General features: G+C 39.7%; 1 protein-coding gene across 9 annotated transcripts in view; it reads left to right on the forward strand.

Annotated features, from left to right (window-relative positions):
• The window catches only part of LOC130562677 (nuclear factor 1 B-type-like), an 85,858-nt gene extending 65,274 nt beyond the window's left edge, over positions 1–20,584 (forward strand). For 8 of the 9 annotated variants that reach the window (XM_057347879.1, XM_057347870.1, XM_057347848.1 and 5 more), the window contains exons 9-12: positions 2,374–2,512; positions 2,595–2,677; positions 8,937–9,016; positions 14,772–20,584. In XM_057347879.1, coding sequence (XP_057203862.1) covers positions 2,374–2,512; positions 2,595–2,677; positions 8,937–9,016; positions 14,772–14,901 — 432 coding nt within the window. In that variant the 3' untranslated portion in view covers positions 14,902–20,584. The remainder of the gene's footprint in view (positions 1–2,373; positions 2,513–2,594; positions 2,678–8,936; positions 9,017–14,771) is intronic. The other variant, XM_057347859.1, reaches the window with a different exon arrangement.
• Positions 20,585–20,882: the final 298 nt, after the last annotated feature.

Here is a 20,882-nt window from a genome sequence, read left to right on the forward strand (position 1 = left end):
ACGGATTCACAACGTACTAGAAATAATATGCATCATGTGTGCCGTAAATTGTCCAACACAATCATCGTGTTGTCACATGTGTTAACCATACCGTGAGCGAACGCTGCTGTACCCCTAAAAGTAATGAGAGCCTCATTTGTAAGAGCAGATTTCGTAAACACAAAGATGCTTCAGCGCAGCTTTCCTTTGCCGTCTATCTAAATGTGTCTGGTTGTTCCCACTGCATCCAGCTCAAGTTTGATTAACAGGCCACATTGTGTCAGTGCGGTAATTGACCCAGTTTAGCTAACGAACACAAAATCATTAGTGGTTTGCTCTGTCGCCGCCTCGTCTAAATCGGAGCGAAACGCGGGGCCAAACGGCGGCCTCTACGTCGCTGCTCTGTTTACAAGCGTAAAGGAAGCGAAGGGGAACGAAAAAGACAGGGGGCGAAAGCAACAACAAAAGCGAGTCAATAAACACTCCAACCAGGCCAGCCACTGCGCAAACACATATGTGCTCAATGTGGATCCAGCTCTGTATTAACTACTGTTTCTGCATGTGTTTACTGGAGCTAGGACTGCATAAACTTGGGCAAAATAATAATTGTATTTATTGTGCCATTATATACACTGTTTTTTTTAAATGTACTGTATATGTAACAAAACGTATTCCACGCAGAAATATTGAGGCACTACATTTTATTAATTTTAAATGATGAATTTTAATTTATAATTTACATGACAACAAGACAATTAGCTCAATTTACTCAATTACTCAATTTTAGTGATGGATTGAGAGTTTTCTTGTATAAGGGTAATAACTTGAAGGAAATTATTTTTTTATAATAGTAATAATAATAATAATAATCATCATTCTTTGGCTTGTGCTAATTATGCCAACTTTACTTAATTCACAATTATTTAAAATTGTTAATTTAGTTGTGACAGAGGGAAACAAAATAAACAAAAAATACATTTTATAATAATAATTGGTGAATAATTATTATTATTATTTAAAATTGTTGATTTGGTTGTGATAAAGGGAAACAAAATAAACAGACATTCCAACTTGAGCATTTAGTGTAATAGTTTATCTTCGATATGAAGGAACGTAATGTTTTCGGCAGCTTCATTCTGCTGTGGTCATGGTGACTATCTCCTCCTCCTTAGCAGGTGATGGATGGAGCTCTTGGTGAGATTGTGTTTAAAAAAACTCGACATCTCTGCCAAGCAAGCCAGACTGTCCCACTCATCTTAATTAGTTCCACGAAATGACTTAAAAAGTGATTGGCTTCTCCAAACATTTTATAAGAGGAAACTGAAATTTATTTTGTGATACTGTGAGTGGTTAACACTTAGTTTTTCTTTCTCCTGGAATTTTCATACCTTTTTATTTGGCTTAAATTATGACAGTGCATCTAAATGATATGATTTATGGTTTTGTAGTTCATTTAGTTCGTTTTTAGTTTGGGCTAGGGTTCAATTTGGTATTCATATACAGTAAATACATCTATCTTGACTAAGCCCAGAGAGCAGTGGTTAAAATCTTGTAACTAATTTTATCCTGTCGGGAGAAAAAACTATTGTTTGAAACAAATGCATCGTGCAGCATTAATTAAAAAGCTGCTAAACTAGTGCGCAAAGAAACATTTTTGATGCAACGTGATACGTTGGGAAACACAAAGCTGATTCTTTAAGGGATTTCTTCATTCTCCGTGTGATGGAAGCGAGGTCGCTGTACCAAGTTTTATATCCCGCCGCCGAAGTGGTAAACAAAGGGCTCATAGATTGAACGAAGCAAAGCGCGCTGGAACTGTTACTCAGGAGAAACCGCAGGGAACGATAAAGGTCGTAAATATTTGCCGTTGCTGGGGTCCGGGGCTTGGTGGGGGGAGATCGCTCTGCAAATAACACGGGGCATATAATCGGGTGGATGGGAGCCAGGATGTTTTTATGCTTGCTTTAACGCAGATTATATTACACCCTAATTAAACATTCTATTCACATCGGGGAACCCCATGGACACCATTCTCTCTCATAAAGGCCTGTTTGAGTTTTGAACTTAGGGCCCCGCTATGTGAATTCTGTAGAGTCTGTCTCCTGCAGTCAGAAGTGGAAGGTGGGAGACGCTTTCGCCTTCTCACCCGTCTGTCTCTCTCGCTCTCGTGTGTTCCCTCCACCCCCTTATGGTTTTTGTATCAATTTCGAACGGGTTCTGAAAAATGCACACACACGTCTGATGGCAAAGGAAGATGGGCGAACATCAAAGCGCTGCGTTAATCTGCCTACAGTTGTAATAACAGAAAGGAACGAACATGATCACTAAACAGATCAAAAAACGGCCGCAAACCCTGGTATGCTAACAGACCGTTTTTTGTTTCACGTTCAACAGCCGAACAGCAGCGGTCAGGTACTAGGGAAAGTTCCCGGTCACTTTACGCCAGTGCTGGCCCCCTCGCCCCACCACGGCACGGTCAGACCGGTGTCTCTCTCCATGACCGACACCAAGCCAATTACCACATCCTCAGAGGGTGAGTCAAACTCGATTGCATTACCTGTTTTAACACTGTATTTCAGTATTAGATACTGATCGAGTGTCTGTGGTATGTACAGGTTATTCGGCTCCAGGCACCCCCACTGCCAACCGTTTTGTGGGACTGAGCCCAAGAGACCCAGCCTTTCTTCACCAGCAACAGGTGAGATACGTTCCACCCCATCCCTTTCTCTTTTTCCCTTCTCCTGTTCTTTCTCAAATCCCCATCCAGCTGTTCTGTATTCCCAACAGGTGTCAGACAGGTAGCACACCAAATAATATGCTCATGAAGTGTAGCCACATTCGTGGCCCTGTGAAATAGAAGCAGTATTTTTTAACCAGTGACTTTACCCAGAAGGAGGTGCCATTCTGATGAGCATGTGAAACATTCAGTGTAGATGCTGCGTTGGAATATTCAGTTTATTATTTAGCATTTGTTAGCATTGACATTCCTGGCGTGAAGTCTGCTAAATTTTTTTTATCGAAAACCTCTTTCCACTTGCTGTTTTACCACAGTCACGTATAAAGGTTTATGGTTTTTGCAAGTGTGGGTTTTTGTTACCGTTATGAAAAAGCAATGATGGGTTTCCATGAATTCATAGATACGAAATCCAAGTTCTCAGCAATGAGCTGTGACTAAACTTTGTTTTTGTTTTCATGCCAGTTCCCCCAGTAAATCCAGCAACCCCAAAAAGTATTTGGAGATACTTGGAACAAAATAAAATTGAATTGCATTAGATGCAAAAAAAACATAAAATACAAACTTGCAAATGATGCAAGACCTAGACACAAAAGTAAGTTTTTTTTGTAAAAAAAAAGTAAAAGCAAGCACTTGGCACAGTGTTTTTAACACTACATACTGTATGTGTCGTTTAGAAGTAACCAGAGATGTAGTTGGTCAAATGAATTATGGAGAGTGTAAAATACTGTTTTCATTTTGAGTTGTATATGAATTTTGTTTTCATTTTAAAAGTAAGGAACCTCTTTTGTGAGGTGTTTTGCTTATGCTGTCTTTTAAGTAAATGTTAAAGTGAGATTTGAATGTCCAAACACTTTTTGGGGCTGCTGTGAATTAAACTAGTCAAAAATAGTTCCATTCAGATTCAGTATAAAGTACTTTCAAGTAGTTGAATCTCAATCTATTTTTCAACCGTTAAGTACAGATTACAGAATTAATAGGTTTATTTACACCTGGGGCCATTTCTTGGACTCTATTGCGACGGCTTCTCTCGAGACGCATTTCAATGTAACATTTATCTTGTCTTTCGGTGTTAAAACTACTGTGGAACAATAGCAAGCATTGTTTTCAAATGGACCAAATGATATACAGCAAAATGCAGAACTTAACGTGAGCAATTTGGTTTATGTCAGGCCAGGATTATAAGGTATTTAGCGAAATGAACTCGTTTTGGCCTCCGTATTGTAAAATGAAAAATAGTGGAGCGTGTGCGGCGACGGCCCAGTGCAGCATGAAAGGGCTGGTCCGAGGCCAGTATTTTCCACCCTCCTCTAATTGAATTCATCTGCACACGGCGACATCATAATTAGTGGTTTTCTCCTGCTCCGCTCCAGAGTTACAGTAACGGCAAGACTCGCTTTTATTGCTCTCTGGTTTGGCATAGTTGGACGGTGCCACAAAATGGACAGCTCACCACCAGGGACGGTACTTCAGACTGCCTCATTTAAAAAAACATGAGACTATTTACTTTGAGAAGGATTTTATAAAGATGCCTAAAGTGAAATTGGTTGGTAGATAAATAAAATTGATCATTAGACTTAATGAAGGGAGTGATGTATCGATAAAAGCGAGAGATCGATGAATGGAGTGCATGTAGAGATGGATGTTCATTATAATATTTTTTAGCAGATACGGGCACGGCACATGCCGTCTTTCTAGCGTGGTCCTCACTACCGACTTAGCCGCTTTGCTTAATGCCTTTTGTTTTAGTTATAGTTCATTTAACAGAGAGAAGGATCAGATGGAGACAGGATGATATACTGTATCAACCATCCATCATGTTTATATTAGACGGAGCTTTTGTTTGCCCTCAAAAGTGAGATTTGTATAGCAAGGCCTGACCCGTGTTAACCTGCGGCCATTGAGCCGGCGGTAAATAATGTCGCCTAGCTTTTAGTCTGGGTGATTTATCGTTGGATATTATGAGACGTATTGACACCTGTGTTCCCCTGCTGGGCTTTTGTCAGAGCGTGCCGTGTGACGTTTGGGGCGTATGGATTACAATCGTCGCCGTGGCGTCACCTTACAGAGCCGTCGCGCTCCTTTCCCAGCATGCTGTGGGGCAGGGTGAGGCCTCCAGCTCAGCCTTACTGTCTGGAAACTGAGAACGCTTCAGACGCTCAGCGGGGTTCTTTCTGTTCTCTCAAATCCATGCTTTTCTCCTCTCTCTGTATCTCTTGTACTTCTTTGCTTTTTCCTCACTCGCTCTCTCGTAAGCACTTAAATGCTTCTAAAATGCATCGAGAGGGTCTCTGTTTATGCTCAAACGCGCCCTCACTATAATGACTCCATTACATAAACATTCACATCGTCTCTTTAGCCGTATACTGGAGTCTGTAAATCAAGCGAGTGTGGCCATACATACATAATGACTCCTATTGGTCCCACAGCAGTTGTTTAAGCTTATTTAATTTACAAGAACCATCTTTATGCTCATAGGCCCTATGCGAGACATCGCTGCTCGTGATTTGTGGCGCTGGGTCCTTCATATAATGTTCTTGTTGTCTGTTGTCGGCGGCGCATGACATATGATGGTGCATGTTGTTGGAGCGCTGTATGATATGGGCCTCTGAAGTGGCAGCTTTGGGATGGTGGCCATTAGAGTAATGGACAGTTTCCTGCGATAAGCCATAAAGACAATTCATCCTGAGTTGTAGACACTGCGGAACAGAGATGAGGCCATACCCTTTACAGTGTGTTTATGGAAAGGCTGAAAAAATACACAGTAATCCCAGTATGCATTAGGTGTTATATGTATGTCAATGTATAAATGTAGCTATTTAAAGGGATAGTTCACCCAAAAAGAAAAACCCGGTCATTGATTCACCCTCACGTGACTGAAAACTTGAATGACTCTTTCTGCTGTGGAACACAAAAGAAGATATTTTGAAAAATGCCTTTGTGTGCCTTTTGTGTCCATACAATGAAAGTCAATGGAGTACAGTGTTGTTTGGTTACCGACGTTCTTCAAATAATCTTCTTTTGTGTTCTGCAGAAGAAAGTAAGTCATACAGTTTTGGAATACATGAGGGTGATTAAATTATGAAAGAATTCACATTTTGGGTGAACTATGTTATGTTGTAATGTGGTTGTTGTACACAATCTTACAATCTTGTTGTGATATTCAAACATGAATCAACGTTATTATTATGATTGCTTTGTTCAACGCAATTGGATACGCACATTTGGGTGTACATGACAGACAGAAATGCAGACAGCATACAAATGATAGACAGATGTCCTCATAGTATACATTTCACAATGGCACTGTTGTTAAATCAAGCTCATTCACAACTTACCCCTAACCCAATCACACAGGGGAAATGACAGATGAGCATTCATGCACACAACCCCGACAGCACCTGCTCTGGACTGATACCCCTGTGCGACGTGTTTGTGAAAACACCAGTGAGGAGTAGATTTCATTAGCCTGTCTCCCCAGGGGCCCTTCCCTTTTCTTCTTGTGTGTCTATTCTGCCCCCATCCCTCTCCCAGAGCCATGATCTGTGATCACAGTCCAATGCTAACCTGCTTAAGCAGTACACAGCTGTGAGGGCGTTTTCCATGCTGACGTGCGCCTCTGTGATCTGGTAGTGACAGTGACAGATGGCACCTGTGAGCGGCAGGACCTGGAATGTGCAGCTAACCGCTGACGTCAGGTTTGGTGCCGGGGGTCAAGCTATCACTTCTATAATGCAGAGATACCGTGTGTGGCATGGTTTTAGCGTGCCTTTTAGCAGTTTACATTATCGCTTTTATTGAGTGACTTAGCATGACTTCTAGCATTTAATTAGCATTCACTGGGATTCGAACCCTGCATGACGACAACACAATGCTACTACGCTAAATAAGCAACAGCAACAAATTAAGAAAAAACTATTTCTTCAAACAAGTAGCAGTTTATTTCACTGTATAATATTTAGGTATAAAATGAATGTAAGTGCAAATTGTATGCTGTAAAGTTTGTTAAAGCTAGTTATAACATTTTGTGCTTTTAAAGAGATATTTACCCTTAAAGTGAACCCCAAAATCATTTACTCACAATTTACAAAAAACATGAAACATAAGAAGATATTTTCAAGAATGTTGGTAAACTAAAAACAGTGCTCCCCATTGACTTATATTGAATGGACACAAAACCAATGCAAGTCAATGGTGACCAATGTTTTTTGGTTACCAACATTCTTCAAAATAACATCTTTTGTGTTCTGCAGAAGAAAGAAAAAAAATGCATTCACCCTTCATGACTTTCTTCTATCGAAAACAAAAGAAGATATTTTGAGAAATGTGGTTTTGTGTCCATAAAGTGGAAGTCAATGGGCCCTAATAGTGTTTGGTGACCAACGTTATTCAAAATATTTTCTTTTCTGTTCTGCGGAAGAAAGTCATACATGTTTGAAATGACATGAGGGTGAGTAAATGATAAAAAAAACATGTTAATTTTTGGTTAGACTATCCCTTTAAATACCTAAACCCAACGAGCTAAAATCGCCCCTGGAGCTGCTCGGTGAGATTGGTGACCTTATACACTTAGGATACAGGCAGTAGAGCGCATCCAGGACCTTTTCAGCATGTATTGTATGAGTGTGTTTTTTCAGAGTGTGGGGTCGACCAAAACAGGATGAAGGAATGTGCACTACCAAAACAGTCTGATAGCTGACCTCGACTTTGCCCCACGGCCATTGTTTTCTGGATTCAGGTCACCGGAGAACACACACAAACACTGTATCAAACTTACCGGGGGAGTTTGTTAAAGTAGAGTTGGCAGTACTGACGGAGGTGGATATCCGCACATAGCAGTAGAAATACTTCACATACTTTTATATTACTCCCACTGTAAAGCCCGTACAACGAAACACCACTTAACATTTTTATTCAAATGAAGTTGTTGGTTTCTTATGCTCTTGTTATGTGATTTTTCTGCGTAACATCAAGGAAATTTCAAGCATTTCTTGCTAGTTACCTAGTATATTTTAATATATAGCCACAGCACCCTGACAGGGCCACCAAGCTAGCAGTGAAATTCCTGCAAGTTCCCATTCAGAGTTTGACTAATTTATGTGCTTTCACTCTGGGAAATGTGTATTTCAGCTGCCCGAAACTCTCTGGGAGAGCACTAAAGCATCTTTGAAGTAAATATAGAAAATCAATTATTCACCTTGCTATATTTATTGCGATGGAAATGGATTTGATTTGGGAGCGTACAGGTGCTTTCCAGAAATGGCTAGAACTATTGACAGGGAATAAGTGGGATTGAATATTCAGAGAGCGAAGGTTCCTGATGAAAGTATTTGTGCATCTGGAGTGTGCAGTTGCTGAAAACACTGTGCATTAGCAAAATGGAAAGTTCGAAAAAGCGTTCGGATTTAATTGCTTTTGGCATTTACTGTAAACTTGCGTTTTCGTGTGCGCGAGTAGGTGTATTACATTTTGTTTATGGAAGACACTACACATTTTTGTTTCTTACACTGTCATGCATACAGCATGTTTGTGTGCGTGTATACTGTATGTGTGCGTATCTGTTCCATTCTGTGAAAATGTGCTATTTGTTTGTTTTATTTTTACATTGACATCTTCAAAAGTAAAACAACAATACTTGTAACCAGTTAAAGAATAGTTTAACTTTATCGATTAAAATCAGTCTCTCAAATAGCATGATTCATGTAATGCTTCAGTGAAAACAGGCTGCTTCTAACAGCAGTGAAGTGACCGTAACTGCATGCACCACTTGGAATGCATGAGCTTCCTCCCATTCCAATGCATTCTGGGATAAATGAATAATCTTCATGTAACCCAGCCCCCATTTTTTGTATACTAACCTCTTCTTTTGCTTTCAGGATGATTAATATTTAGACCGCTAATGGTATTGCATGCCACATACTGTATGACGACTGCCTTTTTCATTTGTAACTTTCTGAAGTTTAAATAGAATCTAATTGTGTTGAACATATAATATCCCAACCTATGACATATGAACGTATGATTAAAAGTCTAATCTGTAATCCATAATCTATTAATCCTGAGCATTAGTAATGCGTTTTATGTCTCTAGTAATGTTAGATTAACATCAGATAAATGTAAGAATATGTGTTGAGTCTAGAGCTGCAGGTTTTGTTGCATGCTAAATGTGTTAGTTGCCGTTGTGCTAGCCCAGTTGTCTGACTGAGAGGTGTTTGATTGACAGCTGAGGATTTGTGACTGGCCCGTGAATCAAAACATCAGGTCATATGGCTCAGAGGAGACTTTGGGGATTTCTTGGCAAAGGTAAAAGTTTCCTTTATTTTCAACCCACTTCTCACCTCAAGTGTTACTGTTTCTGCAATAGTCCAACAACCGCTCCAACTCAAGAACTTTTGTTATTGTGTTTTTACAAAAACAGACATAAGCAAAGTGTATTTGTATTTGGCCATTAATGTCTGTTTATAGACTTTATGAAGACTATGATAAAAGAGAGATTTTTTATACATTTTTATTTGAATTACCAGATTTAAAATTTATTTCCAAATGTTTCATTTCCATTTCTCTTCTCCAAAAATTATGTAAGTGTAACTTCACAAACCTTTTTCAGGCTGTCTGGTTATTTGTGTGACAGAATATGATCACCACCTTGTTTAGCCTGTCTTGATGTTTCTCTTAGATTAGTCCTCCAGAATAAGGCTCAGAACAAAATCAGACATATTAATGGTTAACATCCTTATCTCCCTGAAAGAATGGCAGTTAGGAAGATGATTACTGTTGGGAAAGAGCAGAACTCCAGCATCTGTCTGAGGTTCACAAACAGCAGAGAGCTGTATGTTTGCAACGGTCACCGCTAAGCTTTTCTTTTCATAGCGGCAGTCAAGACTGTTTATTTTACTTAATCGCTCTCAACCTCCCTTCTACATTAAAGGTTTACACTGTTCCATGATTTTTCATAAATACAGACAGACATACGTTGACCTTAAAAAGCATTTGGACACTTGCGGCACACTTAAGAAAGTATGAATGTCATTGCATTAAATAACAAACAAAGCAGCAAGAAACAGCACAAAGTATACTTCTCAAGCATTTAAAGGTGTCCATTTTGATTCGCCAACATTTTGAAACACGTCTATAGTCCAACGTAATGTACCATGAAAAAGTGAATAATGTACCGTAGTACTTAGTTCTGAAACAACATCTAGTATCATTTTTATAGATGCTACTTGCTAAGTGTTGCTTAAGTGTCCAAACACTTTCAGGGCTCACTGTACCTTTACATGAATGTTCTCCATAAACGCTTTCAAATGTTTGATATTTTGATGCATCTGTTCAACGAACTACATTTTTAGTTGAATAAAAATCCTTATACTGCAGTGTATACTTTAACATGAAGTGCATACAGCCTAATCTTAGCATAAGATGGGTTTAGCGTGTGCTTTGTCCTTGAGCCATATCCCATCTCATCTAGTCCCACTTTTGCTCTACACATCTCTGCAGCGGCTGCTGGAAAGGTCTTGCTCAGCACTTCCTAACCGCAGTGGTGTGGAGAGACAGAGCAACGCTAAACACACTCTTACCTCTTTCTGCAGGCAACAGGCATACAGGCAGGCCCCCGCTTTCATTCCACCCCTTTCTCTGGCCTCTTAATAGACCACACGGAGTACAAGGGAAAAAATGTAACCAGACGAGCACTAACCCTGTACTGTTTCTCCTGCATTACACAATGAGATTTCATAACATGAAGCAGCGGCACATTATTTGACATTAAGTTGTTGATAGATCAAACCCAGATGTTGTCAATTACAAAAATATTCACTAAAACTAATTTACTAAGTACTGTAAATCACCTCGTACTTGGCTGGCTTGCCAATATACTGTATTCAGTTTTCTTCTGTTTCATAAGCTGAAAGCTGGAGCAAAGTTTTTATTGATGATGGTAGTGCGGCATACGCTTTCTGAACTAATGCTGACCTTCTTGTGTCTCGTCCTGCTAAAATTCAAAGGAACTGTTTGTGTGAACACTAGACATATATTTTTTAACAAACGTGCCAACTAAATCCAGGGGACCCTGAGAAGAACCCAGCAAATGGGGTCTCACAGAAACCCCCTGAGAAGAACCCAACACTGTAGATGGGTTTGATTAATCTATACAAACAGATGCAACGTATGCGCATCTGAGGCACGATGTAAAACTGCCTGACTTGTAAACAAACAAAAAAGCAGCTCGCCTTGACTGATTAGAGAGGCGTTTTAGGCAGAACGTGATGAGAAAGTAAGACGTGTACTCCAAGTGCAGAGTTGACTTGAGGTCATTGGCTTATGGAAAAGTGATTTGTTGCTTGCATGCACGAGTAAAGCCGCAGTGCGATGCATGCCAGTCCACGGCTCAACCCAAACTGAATTGCAGCCAGCCCTGCTTGTTGCCATATTACAGGAAATGGGTCAGCAATCCATTAAGATGGCATAAGATAATCTAATTGAACATCTGATCCCAAAATGAAGTGACCCATGCTAGTTCCTGTAGCCGGAGGAGAGACCCGTAAGCAGCTGGCGGGAAGAGATCTGATGAAAGAATCCTAGAGTGGTGAAAGTTGTTTGTTTCTCTTCCCTTTGTCCCATGTAACAACCATCACCCTAGTGATTGGGGGCATCACATCTCTAGTTGTCTGGTAACCAGGGGAAACCAGACAGTAGGTAACATAAGACTGAACCTTGAACTGGGGGAAAATGGTAGCACCCGCCCCATGTCAATCCATCAGGCACAGTACATGGGGTGGTTTACAGGCTGAGGGTTAGTTTTGCTGGGGTATTAGTTATTCTTTCCCAGTGTATGTGGTTAAAGGTAGAGACAGAAAGGAATAGAGAAACTAATACTATGCCGTTTTTTATTTTGTGCTCTTTTTTTCATTAACAAGTGAAATATTTAAGATTACATATTACTGCACAGTACGGTTTCACGGTGTAACAGTGCAACGGTAGCATCGGGTTGCAAAACATTTCAAAATACCCACGATGCCACTCTATTTTTAAACGGTAGTATCGTAGTAATAAAAAGTAATGTTGCATATACGCATTAACGTCCATTTGAACACTTACATTTGCGTTTTTGCAACGTTTCTTTCCTAAATGAATCCGTGTTTTGAACGACTCTGATGACATTATGATTCATCATAACACTTGCTTCGTTTATAAATAAATTGGTAGTTTTGAACGAATTGGTTGATTGTTTCACTGACTTTGTGAAAAAAATGGCCGCCACCTAATGGCCATTTTAGTTTTACATTCAAAGTAAGCCTAACATTTCCCTTTACAAACACTGCTGTATAAATGAAATTTGTTGCACAATTGAATTCGTTCCCACATGAAAAATGTTCTAGTGTACTTTAGAATTTATTACCGTAAACTCTTTAAAAAATAATTCTGGACACTAGTGATTTTATGTCTTACCATAGTAAATATTAAATGATACTACAGTATTGCTGTAGGTAATACTTCAAAATATTGTAGTGTACAGTATAATACAGTTTACTATTATCAATACAAAATGTTTCATTTAGAGCTGTGTGTTAAACAAATTTGGTTTATTTTGTTGATAGGTATAGTGTCGTAAGATACGTTTATGGTACCGTGAAAACCCCACTGCATAGTGAATAACACACTGTGCGCTAAGAAACCACTTGCTTATTCTGTATGATTGTCTTAGCTAGCTTGTTTTTATTTTTAAATAAAAGTCACTTGGTTGATTCATGACTGTACATTTGTGAACAGGTTTTTGCTGGCAAAATCGGTTCTTCCACTGTTCATTAATATAATATTAATATAGGAAATAAGAGAAATTGTTCATAGAGCTTAAAAGTTAATAGATGTCATCTGTATCTCATATCAAAATAGCAAAAAAAGAAAAAAAACGTTGCACTTAGTGCGATAATAGTGATGCTGCTAGATTTTTCATAGAAGGTCATTATATGTATTGCTGTTGTTTTTAATCTTTTAACTTTTTTCCATTATTGAATGATTTCCTTACAAATCATTGCATGATGTGTATGAAGTGGATGTGTAAACTCCAAACAAATGACGTCGTAAGTCACAAGTAATTGCAAGAAAGTCAAAGTCATGTCTCAAGTACTTTAAAGTTTATCAAGTCAGGTCATAAATCCACGAAATAGTGTCTCGAGTCTGATTGAAGCCCAGGGCTGTCGTCCACATCTCTGAAACACTTAATCTCTCATTTCCTGTTAGGTGATTTCTAGAAGGGAGAGGAAAGGGTAAGCGCAGGATCAGTATTAAAGGGTAAATGAGGACTGTGGAGGGAGGAAAGAGCCGGACCAGTTACGTCTTCGCATATTTTACTTAACTCTTAAGAGAGCGTGCAGTGCATTTCTGATTCTGTGTCCCTCTATTTTTGTTTTCTTTATATAGAGCAACTTTCTCACCCTGTCTCTGGACTTTTTTATTTAAAGTCTGACTCTGTGTGCAACCCTTGTATCACCGGGTGTAAGATTTCAGCCTTTGGCTGCGAGTGATTTGTATAAAACTCAGACTGAATCATTAGCTGCTTTCAAGGCAACAGGCAGCAGTGTCACCCCAGGCCGCCTCTAGAAGAATAAAGTCACTGTTCCACATCCGCCGGGTCCCTGTCCCTCACCAGCCGTCGGCTTTAGCCCCCTCGGAAAACAAACAACAAACTCCAAAAGAAAAGCCCTCTAAAGGCTCGCACCTGCATCCAAACCAGTGATCCCAGGGAAGAGTGTCTTTCCGCACGGTCTCCTTTCTTCAATCAGCCCCTTACCCCCTCTCAACCCTCTCCCTTTTCTTTTCGGGGTGGGGATAAAGAATCGAGAGGGAGAAAAACAAAGAGAAGGCTGTGTGCGCCGGCCACTGTTGACAGAGCAGGAGTGCGGTCTGTAATCTGCAAGCAGAAAGATTGTGTTTGGTGATTGGGTGAGACAGGTATTTCAGACTCGGAGGAAGGGGGGCCACACCGGGGCTCTGGTTTCTGGCCTCCCTAATTATTTGACACATGTACGCACCACTCAGCCCCCCCCCCCGTTCTTCCCCCAGGGAACAACATGCTGTTTGTGCGCCCTGACGTTTTTGCATCCAAGATTCGCACCGCAGCTCGCAATTAACAGACTTGTGTTGTTGTGCGGTTAACATGTGCTGAATGCAGATAGGAAAGTTGTGTAGACGCTTTAACGCTATTGATCAGAAAGTGGGTGTCAGCTGCAGGGGGCGGGGATGAGCGCATGCTCTTGGGGAAACTTCCCCCGTGCGTTTGCACTAAGAGTGCTTTGTTTCTCTGGGATATCCTGTTCCGTGACACGATGCCGAACTTATTATTTTGCACGATTGTGTGTGTGTGAAAGGATCTGTTTTAAAAGGAGGGTGGGAAAAAGTCTAGACCTGATACGACTTTTTCATTTACCGATTCAGAATTGTAATGACATGTATTGATGCGTTTTATTCCTTTACATTTATTAATTTAGCAGATGCTTTAATCCAGTGAAACTTCACAATGAAACGAAGAACAAGCATATTATCGTACCGGATATAATGTAGGCACATTATATACAAAAAAAAACGTTTTGATTTGTGTTTTAATCCAGAGAAGTATTTGTATAGACACTTCATATGATGCAACAAATACTTGATGAACCGGTTTGTGTTATGATACATACGACTCCATATTGTGCAATTCTTTTTATGTCTCTCTGATTACTTTTAAGAATTAAAATTCCATTATCATTTACTCACCCACGTCATTCCAAACCTGTACTGACTTACTTTCTTCTGCAGAACACAAAAGAAGATATTTTGAAGAACGTTGGTAACCAAACAATACAGGCCCCCATTGACTTCCATTGTATGGACACCAAACCACCGAAACATTTCTCAAAATATCTTTTTTTGTCTGTCACCGAGAGTCATACAGGTTTTGAACAACATGAGGGTGAATAAATGATAGAACTAGATTTATAAATGTCGTTTTTCCCCAAATCCACATTATTGGATCATAAGAGTAACCCGTACATTCCCTCTCTCCCCTGTGTTTCTGCAGTCCTGGTACCTGGGCGAGCTTAATTCCATTCCAAGTGTCGAACGGGACTCCGATTCTGCCAACAAATGTCCAGAATTACAGCATAAACATCATTGGTGAGCCCCTCCTGCAGGCGGAATCAAGCAATTGAAGGGGGCCTAGAAGCGGAGCCCAGGAGTGACGGGGTCCTCGGACAAACCAGCAAGCAGCACTTATACAATCGACCTGGACCTTTGGCCCGCCCTCTAAAGGACATTGGCTTAGAGCGGTAGAGTGAGTGGGGTCAAAGTGTTCTCTTCTGACATGAGCCTCTCTCCACACCAGTCAGTCATTGTGTCAAGAGGCCCCTAAACTGAGATACTGTGATACTTACCATACAAACTTTAGATGCCTTACTGTATATGCATGACATGCTAGTCTCTCGTAGTGTTTCTCTCGTTCTTACGTCACGATAACTAGTCTTGGTTTATGAAATTATTTAGATGGGGGTGGCCACGCAAGGGCTGGCTGGCTGGACGGTTTGAAAAGCGAGCTACAATTCACACAAACTTTGATCAAACAGAGGCTCATCCTATTCGTTACATGACCATAGGAGCAATTTTCAATGAACTGAATGTCTCTATTTTCATATTTCCCTCGAAATTTTCATTTGCCCATGGTGCAAAATCTTTTCATTCTTGTCAATCTTGTACTTGATTCCTTTTAAGGTAAAGGTTAGAATTTACTCTAAAGAGTTAAAAACTCTGAAAAGGTTTTTTTCTTTAATGAAAGAAAAAAACGTATATTGCTAAGTAAGAAATACAACCCCTTTTTAGTTTTTTGATATTTCCTTTGAAAAGGATTTTGAGACAAAAAGTCAATATCTCATAAGAGGCAAGTGCAATTTAAATGATTTTACTGAAGGGAAGCTGTCACAGTCTGTCTGCCCTAAGACTCTAAAGGAATGGGGAGAAAATGTTTTAAAATGAACTTAAAAACGTAAAAAATTGCATTCTTGATTCGGGATACTAGGGAAAGCTAAGGGTGGATGAATGAGATGGACAGTGAACGTTTACCTGAGCAAAACTGAACATGAACAATACAGCACTTATGTTGAGCCTTACCCAAACATGCGGGTAGTTTTTTTCTTTAATTTATTGTAAAGAAAACGTAAAATATGTTAAAAAAAGACGCGAACACGGCGTGTATAAAATGGCTTATTTTGACATATACCTACCGAACTAGTATGCATGTTTAGTTGGCTGTTAGCTTCTAAAGCTACTGTTTACACTTTGATATCATGAGAAACAAGGGGGACGCAGGCTGGTCAAGTAATTTAAGACAAGATGTGTATGTGTGTTATGTGTACTCGTTTCAACACTAAACTGCGAGTTGAGGCGAGGTCTCAAGGTGCTTATTTCACATCCTCTTTTTGGTAGTTCCCAAAAGAAATCTACGATCGCTCCCGGCATTCTCAATGCCATCGTCTCTCCAATCAGACATATTTATAGAATTAATCTTTACAATAATCTTAATTTGCACGAAAGTATATAGTCCACGTTACGTGCCTTGCCTTCGACTATAGAGAACATCACTACACTTGTTTTTGCTGCATTTATTACCGTTTTAGGAAAAAGTAACATTTTTATGATAAGAAATATTTTGTACTCTGGATGAATTTGTGACATTGTTGATTTTTAGCTTCATTTACTACTTTATCTCACATTTACAGTGCATATCAAGGCTTTGTATAGTTGCTGTTCTAAACTTTATAATCAACATTCAGCATTATTGTTTTCAGTATTTTGGTGGTTTTCTGTTATTGATTCTGTTTTAATCGTTTGTTTGTATGTTTGTTTTTCCATCTTCCAGTCATTATCGGGGAGGGCGGGGGTCAAGATTTATAAAAATTATGCAATACCAAGTTTTGCCTATGTAGGTAGTGCTTTTAGCTATGTGGATTATTAGAAGCTAGTACAGAAAAACAAAAAGTGTAAACATTTATTTTGTTGCTGTTGTTGTTGTTGCTGTTGATGTTGTTTTTCGTATTTGACCAAAGTGGGAACTGCATTCTATGCAGTGTGCGACGAAGTCTTTTTTCCCTTGAGTGTACCGAAAGGTGGTGCGAGTCATTTTGTTGCGTATTCTCAATAGAGGGAAGGACTTTTTTCCTACACTTTGAAGCATGTCTGCAGAGAATGCACCCTTTGGTCTAATATGGCTGCAAAGTCACTGATTCGTCTACTGTGACTACAAACTCCTTTTTTCAACCTTCGACCCCAGGGTGCTGATTCACAGAAGAAAACAACTTTCATAAGGGAGACAGCTTGACTTGAGAGCGACAATCACCGGTGAATAACACGCACTTTGGCTAACACATCGAGGGTACAGTATGAAATGCTGCCCTATTGTTAGTGCATTTTCCCACCAGATATTTCTCACCCCGGTTCTCCTTTTCCAGCAAACAATGCAATTCCCAAGTAGATGCCTTACATTTTTACGAACAAGTGACTTGTTATAAAATGCGCTACAATCACCATCACGCAAGTTTGTGCGTGTTAATTGTGTCCCAATCAGAAAATATCACCGTTTCTTATTCTTCCCTATGAAGTGCTCTAATTTACAGCCTTATTGAGATTGTCGTCTGTAGACAAACAACCCCCATGGGGAAAATTAGTTTCAATGTTTTATAGGTATTTTAGGTTTCACAAGCTATAGACTTTGTTCAAAGGGAATGACGTAATGCTCTTATGGTCTGACGGATCAACGAAACCCAGTTTTGCACCTACAGCATACAGGCAATCACTAGCCATAGTGCCCTTTCAATACAACAAAACTCAGGCGTTTTGCTTCACAGGGCATTATAAGCATAAATGTTAAAATCTCTTCGAAACATTTTTTTGTGTAACATCCCCCCCGTTCTAAGGATGGGTTCAGTCCATTAAAAAGATGCTCAAGTCAAGCTGAATCTCTACTTGTTCTTCGTCAACTTTTTGTCTGTTTTTTCGCACTAGAATCAAGTCGCCCCGTTCAATGTGCACTGTTCCGTCTTTTCGTTGTTTTCCGTTCTTGAAAAATTAAGTGCTTTGCAGCCTTCTGGCCATCGGCAAGGCCACTCAAGTGCATTTCCTCCCGCAGTGGTGGGGCGTGTCAGGGTCGTAGAGTCATTCTCGCGTTTTAGGGCGAGTTGGAAACCGTGAAGGAGGCCGTAGGTAGGGGCCATCTCGATGGCCGTGGTAATAGCAATAGTTTTTGGTAGTCGTCGTAATGGGATAAAATCTGCGCTGGCAGCTTCGTGAAATGTGTGCGTGTGTAGATGAATCTGTCCGAGAGTGCGACAGTGACTCACGAGGAGAGTAGTTAAGGGTCTTTCTATTGAAATGCCTGCCTGGTTAACAAAAGTGTGTACACTGTAAAATTCCTTTTCTTTCCCCGTTTGTAAAAAGACTTGTAATCGTGAATTTAAGTGATGTCCATATTTTTTAGTGAAACAAAAAACGAACAAAAAATGTTTTGAGTTTAGATTCGTGTTCTAACTTTCCAGCTGTCCATTAAATAAGAGAGGTGGAATATGTCAATCTTTATTTTATTTTCCTGTACTTTTAAAGTGGAGTAAATTCCCGTGTGGGACTGTAAATGTTTCAAACAAAATGATGAAGGTCTTTTGTTGTATTTCGTGTCGATTAACTTGGATCCTTAAGAAATTTTTACAAATGTTTGAAGTGTTGTTTTGTTAGTGTGGCCATAGAGTGTGTGTGATGTGATAATGTGATAATGAAAACGGGACAAGAATTAATGTTTCAATTTGTGTTAAGTAGGGTCGTTTTTTCCTGAGTTGGGGAACTCCTAGTCACTTTAGAATAAAGGCACCTGATCTGAGTCTCCCAACAACAACTACCAGGGTAATGTCGCGTATGACATCAAAAATTGTTCTACTGTTTTGTGCAAAATAAAGCATGCATTATTTTCCCCATCACTAGAGGCTGACCCACCATACGATGTACAGAATTTGCTTGCTGGGATTTTTCTGCAAGATGCCACGTTGGCATCTCCATTCTGCAGTGTTTACATGTGTCTGCTGTGGGAAGGGATTGGGAATGCTGGACGCATTCGACGTGTAGTATTCAGGGCAGGCTCGGTACGGAGAGCTCCCAGAAGCCTTTGTGTAGGCTCACAGATGTCTTATTCATGTTGCCATCACGGAGAAAATAAACAGCTGAGCATTTGCACTTTCTGCAGTTCCCACTACCCCCTTCATTGGCACATTGTTTGTTGTGTGGATTACCTAGAGCTAGCTATGAAGCTCTTATTAGCCCAAGCGTTTTTATCTTGTTGGACTGAGTGTTGTCATGGTAGCTCATAGCACTTCCCCTCACCATACGATGTTTTGAGGCGTGATCCGATTGTCAATTTATACCTTATATTGGGGTACAGATAGCAATTTCTTTTTTGTTCAAAGGGCTTATCTTTATAGTATTGGTTGCGGAATTAGCTATGTGAAATTAGGTATAAAAAACAGTAAGATGATAAAGTTGTGGCATGGTAAAGTTCATGAAAGCCATGATCACCGTCCTTGTGAAGCCTACACGTGTGTGTGTGTGTGTGTGTGTGTGTGTGTGTGTGTGTGCGTGCGTGCGTGCGTGCGTGCGTGCGTGCGTGCGTGCGTGCGTGCGTGCGTGTATACTGTATATGCAAGTAGAACCAGTGGAGCTCATGCAATGTCTGTTTTCATCTGTTCTGTGTGTGCAGGTGTTACCTCCGTTACACAGGGAAAGGCAGTAGGACAGTTTGGTCCACATCTACTCTTATATTTCTAATATTAGGGCATTTACAGCAGCATGAATGGTCATTGAACAGGAGCATTTTTAAAACCAGCAAATTATTAAAAAGATGTTTACCAAAATAAGAAAAAAAAGATAAAAGATTTCAAGCAGTGCCTGTTTCAGCTCAGTGGACTTTCCCTTGTAAATAAAGAAAACATTGAATTTTCTTTTGGGGATACAGTAAAACAAACAAACTCAATCTTCAATCCAAACAGAATCTGTGGGATGCCTCTTCCCATTTATTTCCCCCCATATGTTTCTGCTTTTTTTTGGTCCTGTGTTTGTTTTGTGTTTTTGTGCTTTGTTCAATTTTGGATATTTTAGTCAAATGGGATGCCCCAGTCTCTATTTCAATGAGGTAAAGTAATAGTTGGGCAGTGTGTTTCTCTAGACTACACTTAGTACTACAATAGATGACAAAAAAATGATTGCCAGCTCCACAGCAGAGTTGATTTTTATTTCTTTTTGGAAGGGTGGGGGGGGTCTTGTGGCACTTTTATGCCCACTGCAATCTCGGTGGTATTGTGTTTGTAACATGACAACAACAACACTAACACCAACAAATGTTGTAACAGTTTTCGTAGTGATTGTGGAAATGCAGCAGTTGTATGCAAATATTAATGTATGTTCTGAATGTACATTATAGAACACTTTATCAAGTCTTTGTGTTTTTACTCACAATTTAAGAAAAGCAGGTGTCCTTCAGTCGAGCTGTATAGTGAAGGCCTTGTTATTTTACTGTTTGGTTTTCTTCTGTTGATTTCGACCTTTTTAGTTTTTACAGCTATAAACAGTAGGCACTGCCTTCAAGCTGGTTGCATTTGGTGCAGGGGCTAAAATTGCCACAAGGTAAAAAAAATGAGTGTAAATAACGCTTGACTTTTTTGTGATTGTTACTGTTATATCCAGCCTATACTGCTAGCAGCTGTTTTTACTGCAGTCAATTACTGGAAGTGGATATATTTCCTATGCAAAACTGTTTAAACAATAAAATGAGCTATGCTACAAAACAACTGTCACCTGGATTCATTGCTTTCTCGTTGTTGTTCTTTGAATAATTTACTTGCAGAAGTAATATATCAGTGGTGAGCTATGAAACTGGAGTATTGTTTGTACGTACATAAAATGTCCATATAGCTTAAAGTGTGAAACATAATCGCACTGAAAATGTAATATCACAATCATTCACTGTGTGTCTCAAGCAAAACCAGCTTTACATAGCCGAGACATCAGCTATAACTGAAGCGTGCCTCAGGCAAATCTTCATGCATTTCACTGTATATGAAAACCCCAAATTTGTCTTTTGTGTAACCAGAGTTTTAATGGAACC

This window comes from Triplophysa rosa, linkage group LG1, assembly GCF_024868665.1.
Source record: "Triplophysa rosa linkage group LG1, Trosa_1v2, whole genome shotgun sequence".
NCBI lineage: Eukaryota > Metazoa > Chordata > Actinopteri > Cypriniformes > Nemacheilidae > Triplophysa > Triplophysa rosa.